At 37.7% G+C, this 6,546-nt stretch overlaps 1 protein-coding gene across 1 annotated transcript; it reads right to left on the reverse strand.

Annotated features, from left to right (window-relative positions):
- Window positions 1–5,763, reverse strand: LOC136250313 (FYVE, RhoGEF and PH domain-containing protein 4-like). Its single transcript, XM_066042501.1, has 33 exons — window positions 5,627–5,763; window positions 5,500–5,569; window positions 5,380–5,451; window positions 5,027–5,085; window positions 4,943–4,974; window positions 4,805–4,851; window positions 4,701–4,754; window positions 4,550–4,630; window positions 4,386–4,487; window positions 4,269–4,325; window positions 4,092–4,148; window positions 3,630–3,677; window positions 3,526–3,579; window positions 3,419–3,469; window positions 3,171–3,260; window positions 2,798–2,834; window positions 2,719–2,746; window positions 2,578–2,661; window positions 2,461–2,523; window positions 2,294–2,333; window positions 2,062–2,167; window positions 1,895–2,016; window positions 1,757–1,844; window positions 1,614–1,684; window positions 1,529–1,569; window positions 1,436–1,476; window positions 1,325–1,377; window positions 1,001–1,057; window positions 877–948; window positions 778–821; window positions 654–724; window positions 530–594; window positions 1–127 (listed from the first exon to the last, which is right to left on the reverse strand). The coding sequence occupies exons 1-33, from the start codon at window positions 5,638–5,640 to the stop codon at window positions 83–85; spliced, it is 2,016 nt and encodes a 671-aa protein (XP_065898573.1). The 5' UTR covers window positions 5,641–5,763; the 3' UTR covers window positions 1–82.
- Between the last annotated feature and the right edge of the window lie 783 nt (window positions 5,764–6,546).

Genomic DNA, 6,546 nt, shown 5'->3' on the forward strand with positions numbered 1-6,546 from the left:
TTGGACAAATTAAATTTATCAATTCACAATTCTTTTTATTTCATTTTACAATTATTCCATTATTAACTGTCACATGTTATTGTCACTGTGCTGCCACTCCTTGTACTAATTTGAACACCATTTTATCCTATAACAATTGTACATAAAATAATACATATGCATACAGCATACTAGCAGTGTACATGCATGTGGGCATGTGCAGCAACGGATGTTGTTCATGCATGCATGCATCATCACACTTGGGTGATTTGAAGAAAGTTCAACTCCAACAACTAGCATTGATTGGATACCAAGCATTCTATTATATACTAATTATAGATATGTATTACACACATCCGAGAATCCTTACCAACCTTGTTCAGTGATCCTAACTGTTACATACTTATATTATGCATGCATAATCTAAAATGCTTCTTGTGATCAGCACATTGACCGAATCACACACATTCATGCACACCGCACGCACACACAAAAGGAAAGCTTTTTGGTGCCATTTAGTGGCATATATACTTGACTTCATCAGTCTTACCCTAGATTTGCCCCAGAAATCCACCACACAGCTCAGGTCTTCATCAGTTTCTAATTGTCTTTTAACTGTAAGAAACAATACAACAACACAGTTCAATTGGGCATAACACTTCATGAGTGCATACATGTTCCATCAATAGACTCCTCCAACACCAACCATTGAATGCCAACATCAGCACCCTCCCCATAGTACAACCTGTAATAATTGCGATCTAATATGATGTGTTAACAGAAAACCATCCCACTAACAGGACTATGTCTATTACTGTTGTGTTGGTTGGTATCTTGATAGTCTGTAAGAGAAGTGTACATCACCATATACCTGTAGTATTTACATTATGGTCGTACTTTAGCCTGGTCTCCAACCAAAACTTTAACGTAACGTTCAACTTCTGTTAATGGAGGTATCTGACGTCCAGTCTAAACATGAGGTGATGCAAAATAAACAAACTCCTACACTAAATAGACTCACTAATTCTACAAATCTCCTCTTGACTGCCAGTGTATATGACATTGGTAATTGTTGGAGCTACATCAACAAGTACAAAATAATAACACCAACGGATCAGGGTATTTGATAAGGCAATATGGTGCTCCATTGGCCCAGTATGAACACAAAGTGACCCACACAATTCGCTCTAATTTTCTCAGCACTAGTTCAGACTAACATGATACACATCAAACATAAGCTGATTGGCCCAGTGGCATACAACTAGTGGAGCAGTAGATGTCTGGGTTGGGCCAGTATGGCTCAGAGTTGAAATACTTATCAAAAACCTGCAATGGATATATTCACCTCTTCAACTAGTGGATCCAACTCTTTTCCACTTTGTCCAACAACATAAGTATCTGAGAAGTAACAATCAAATTACAGCTTGCGTGATTGCTGTATAAGTACACTACATACTTGGGAACCATCCAAAAGTTTCCTTCACGTATCCAAAAGACCTGTGAAAATATAACTAAGGAATATACTACTGAGCACACATAAAAATTTGACCATTCAGAAGATGGATCAAACATCTCATCAGAGTACAAAGCCTGTTAGAGAAATATGAATGACTATGACAAATATACCAACATACTGGATGCCATTTCTCCTCTAAATCTTTAAATCCGATAATATTAACTACATCTCCTGTCTTGAATGTCAATTCTGTAATGTACAAAACAGATAGCTATTGTATACTCATATACGTAAAACTGTTTTGATTTCAGTAGTAATTACCATTAGTGTTCATGCCAATGTAGTGCAGTCTAGCCTTAGCAGTACAACACGTGAACAATTCATCAGGTATACTGAGATGGGTGACCAGCTGTAGTGTACACAATGTGTACATAAATTGTTGAAACTGTTGTTATTTACTTTACTGAATAACTGCTTTTGTGCAAATATCATTTTATGTATTGTAGTAAACCATGTTTTCTTCTCTTCTTCAGTCGGTGCTAGGAACCGATAAATCTGTTTGGGAGCACCCAGCACAAATCCTGCAATGCAGAAATAATTAACTGTATGTTATTGCCACTACTTACCACAAGGAGGAATTTGCTGATCTTCAAATATTGTGTCTGCAATCCAAGAGTGAATCAACATAACTCTCTCCTTTAGCCTGAATGTCTTACGACTTTTACTAGTAGCCTGTGGGGGTGATTAATCATACTTTGTATGCATGGACTACTCAACAGCAGAGTGCATAGTTATTTGTATCATGGTAACATGGTGCACACAGAGTACGCACCATGATGACAATTAATAGAAAATTACCTGTGCTATCAATAGTACATCAGTAGTTAAAAAGAAAAATCTGCAATGAAATAAATTCAACATTATGACATGAACATCTACATAGTGCATATACCATAGTATGTTACTATTGTTTATATGCACATTTAGCATGTATATATTTAGGTGAAAGTGATATAGGAGCTCACCTTTCTGATGCGTCGTGGAAATTATGTCTAGCTTTCATGATAGGACCTTCCATTACGTATTTCCTGAATATAGCATAGTGCAGTCTCACAAGAGCACCAAATACACTACATATGTACCTATGATGTTCACTCTCAAAGTATGACTTGAAATTTGATGCATATCCTTTAAATCGTTCACTCAAATTCATACTAATTCTCTCCCTAAAACAACAAATATAAATAAAGAACATACGTAGTTATGTGTGCAAAATAAGTTACTTGGAAGGCTTTTTGGTAGGTCGTTTTCCTGCAGGAAATATTATACTGACATGAAATGTGCTACACATGCAATACATACCTCCTCTGCTAATCAGTGATTCAACATGAATTAAGCTCTAAAAATAAAGGAACATGTACCTAGCTTGCTTTAGTTACTGCATACAAAGTTACACGATGATAGAAGGAGGACACATGATTTGTTTGTTTGCAATAAATGCACTTTTTGCCAACACTTTGAAGTTTAAATTATGTATTTCAATATACAAATATGGTGGAGCCTGCATATGTACATCAATCATAAGTCCTTAGCCAAGATCAATGCATTGCTAATATTTCAAATTTTGACTAAGTGTCCGAAATATGCAGTCATCCTGCATTTTAATGTCTATGCATTGACAAGTTAAATGATAAGCGTTTAGAGTCTGAAATAACATGCAACAATTATTACTAACCACATCATCTTCTAGGAACCTTTTGGTGGTGGCCAATAATTTCAGCTCATTGTCCACTCTTCCTATGTTTTCATTGCAGTCACTGTTGATCTGGAATGATATGCAAAAACGTTTACACACAGCTATAGCCAGACTATGAAGTAAAAGGTTACAGTGTAGTACTGTACTATACATATAGTCTTTTAACCAACAGGAGATGATGCAATTTTAAGCAAGCAACTGTAGTGTTCTTTACTGCACCAACTCACTCTTTGAACCACTGCTACAGCATTTCGTAAATTGATGAAATCAGGATGATCCTAGTGCAGGGTCAGTAAAAGCACATATGGTCACCAGGGAATGAGATAGTTTATACCTCTGGTGTATGTTTTAATAAATCTTTCAGTAACATTTCATATCTTGGTACTCTCTGCATAATACACAAGCAGTATACACAAGGCCACCAAACTGTAACTGTACCTGTACTGGCTCAAGCAGTAGTGAATTCAGGGTACACTTTGATTCTTCCTATACATGTGTGCAAATGGAAATGGGAAAGAATGTGCAGGCACATGCACACAATCACACATACATGGTATATACACATGTACAGGTACACAAACATGCCATGCACACACTCAAGTTATACGTTATAGGCATGCAAAAATTACACTCACGCATGTACGTGTGTGCAAACACTGTTCACATGCATGGTAGCTACACCACAGAGCTTGGTGTACAGTGCAACACCTCTAAAATCAAGGACACAGTAGAAAAAAACCATTATAGGGAAACACCCCCTACAGGTCTACATTTTCTCTAAAGAACTTTGAATCCTCTATGTTGCAGAAAACCTATACATTGCAGCAAATATTAGCCAATGGTTTTTGTTTTCAAAGTGTCTGTTGTTGATGTACATAATCTTTAATCATGTAGGCTTGCCTGTGCTTTTGTTAACCAAGTAGTGAATTTCTCTTGTGAATTCAATCTAGACAGAACCTACATAAAACAATAGCATGTGAGTAATGCATGCCATACACAATACAATCTTAAGGCATCTATTAGCTTGAAATCTAACAGCAATGAAAGCTTGGTGCAGATGTTGCCATTCTGACTAACCTGATTTGTAACAGGGCTCTGTACAGCATATGAATCAAACCACTTTAAATGTTCTTCCTATAAAGGATAAATTAAAGTTGTTAGTTGTACTGTCATGCTAAAAACAAGCCTGTATACCATGTGTAAGAAGAGATCTCCAACTTGAGTGTTCCGATTGTCCCAAGCTTCTATCCTCGATGCAAGGTGGGATACCATTGTTTCACTGAGTGTTAACAGTGGCTGTATGTTGCAAAAATATCATACGTTTCGCATATGCGTTGTACACAAACACATCCACTTACTTGAATAGCAGAAAATAAGATACTATAATCCTCAGATGATATTATAGTTTTCAGTTGTACTCGCAATCCAATAACATATTTCTGTTATTTTCATTATGAACAATATTATAGCTACATGCATGTATGAGTTAACACATGCAGTAATACATACCTCATTTAGAAGTTGCAACTTCTGAAGATATGTCTGTTCACTTTCACAAATTTCCTAAGGTAAAGTTCATAATAATGCATGAAGAGCAGTTATTCAACATATACCAGAGCAATCCTGGAGCGTTTTTGGACATCATTGAGTCTTATTTCACCTATATATAAAGACTTGGCTGATTGGATTACAGGAATGATAAAATATTGTTTTGTACAAGTTATGTGTGGTAACTAACTGCATATAACTACCTGTAGTGGGATCCATAAATTGTGCAGGATTCCTGTAGATACAGATGAGATACATCATCATAATGGAATGTGATGATTGCTCACTTGAGAGCGTAAATTGGTGACACATCTTCCTTGACAAACACAGCTGGGAAAAATCCAACCTACAAAAACATGTCCATAAAGCGTTAAACACTGCACAACATGCAAAAAAGAGTTGTGTTCTAGAAAACATGAAGTGTCGTGACGGGATAGCTACTCTAATGGCTACATGATAGGATCATAGATCCTCCAACCCCCACCACATAGCAAAAGACACATTCATACAACAGCTAAAAGGCACTGTGGCAGCTGTTTGAAACATTCTAGGAGTAACACCTATAATCTGCAGTCCCTTAACAATCACGTTCGAGACGATGACCGCGAAAACGCACATGCTTTCGTGCCACGCCCCTCACCTGTAGGTCCCTCAGGTTTATTCCTCTCATCCATCCGTCTTGATACTCTTCTGCCACCATCACTATGTCTCCCTAGTAATGTGAGTGTGCCGTGCGTGGAGACGTTATATGCTAGCGTACTTGTTGCAAGCTTAGCTCGTCGCTTCGGTCCGCTGTAAACCCCCATTGGCACAAGTATCGTTTAAGTGGTCTGTGAATAGAATTAAATGGTCTAACACACGTTGTGATAGTTTTTGAAGCTGTTCACCTCACTGTAGACATTATGAAGTTCTAAACATCAACAACTTATGACTCCGGATTCCTCGCCGGATACGAGCATTATTATCAGCGAAAGAGAAAATACCTACATTCCTCTGTGTTGCGTAATGCGTATCCGTAAGTATACTACAATCAGGTGATTTTGGCGCGCTTTTGGCGGAACCAGGAAGTAGCGCTGAACAAAGCGATGTATGTTTGTGTGTTATGGAGAAGAAATCGCTAAAGTATACGTTCGACTTTGCTGTTATTCTTCCTGATAATAATCGAGCATGGCAGGTATCAAGTCGTTATCATGGAACATGTACAACGATAGATGATTTTCCTGTGGATTGCCAACGGATTCCCATGTACAAAATACATAGTAATGGACTCCTTGGTGTTATAACTGCAATACCGGGTCATACTCACCAAGCGGTGTCTGTTTTGTTTCAAATTTTGTCATCAGCTGTCCCACGCGGCAACACGTTCCTGTTCTCAACAGCTGTGTCGTGTGGATGTGTTAAAGTCGAGAACAATGAATTAATCTCCATTGATACACTTTATGGAACTTCAAGTGAAACGGTTGAATTGAGGTTTTACTTGCCAGTAGGAACAGAAAAGGCTTATCCAGCTACTGCAGTTTCAAAATGCTCAGGAAACTCACGAAAGAGATCACGACAATGTAAAGTTCAAGTGTTAGTAAGTTTGGATATTCCAGTTGATGCTGTCCCAGCTTATACCATTTTAATGGCTGTAAATGTTAACAAAATACCGTGCAGTTACAAGCAAGCTGGTGTTAGAAAGTCACTGTTTAATGATGAACATTTTGAAGCCTTGGTTGATGCAGTGACCACATTTATTCCTGACATTGCAAGTGACCCTCATTCAGTTTCCATGCCAATGACTCCACCAGAAACATGCAAAAAGCAA

This window comes from Dysidea avara, chromosome 3, assembly GCF_963678975.1.
Source record: "Dysidea avara chromosome 3, odDysAvar1.4, whole genome shotgun sequence".
Taxonomy (NCBI): domain Eukaryota; kingdom Metazoa; phylum Porifera; class Demospongiae; order Dictyoceratida; family Dysideidae; genus Dysidea; species Dysidea avara.

Excerpts from the sequence above, each read along its gene's own strand:
- LOC136250313 (XM_066042501.1), bottom strand. Across the intron at positions 4,755-4,804 it reads AACGCTCCAGGATTGCTCTG|GAAATTTGTGAAAGTGAACA; the intron begins GTATATGTTGAA and ends ACTTTACCTTAG. Across the intron at positions 1,570-1,613 it reads TAGAGGAGAAATGGCATCCA|GCTTTGTACTCTGATGAGAT; the intron begins GTATGTTGGTAT and ends TTTCTCTAACAG.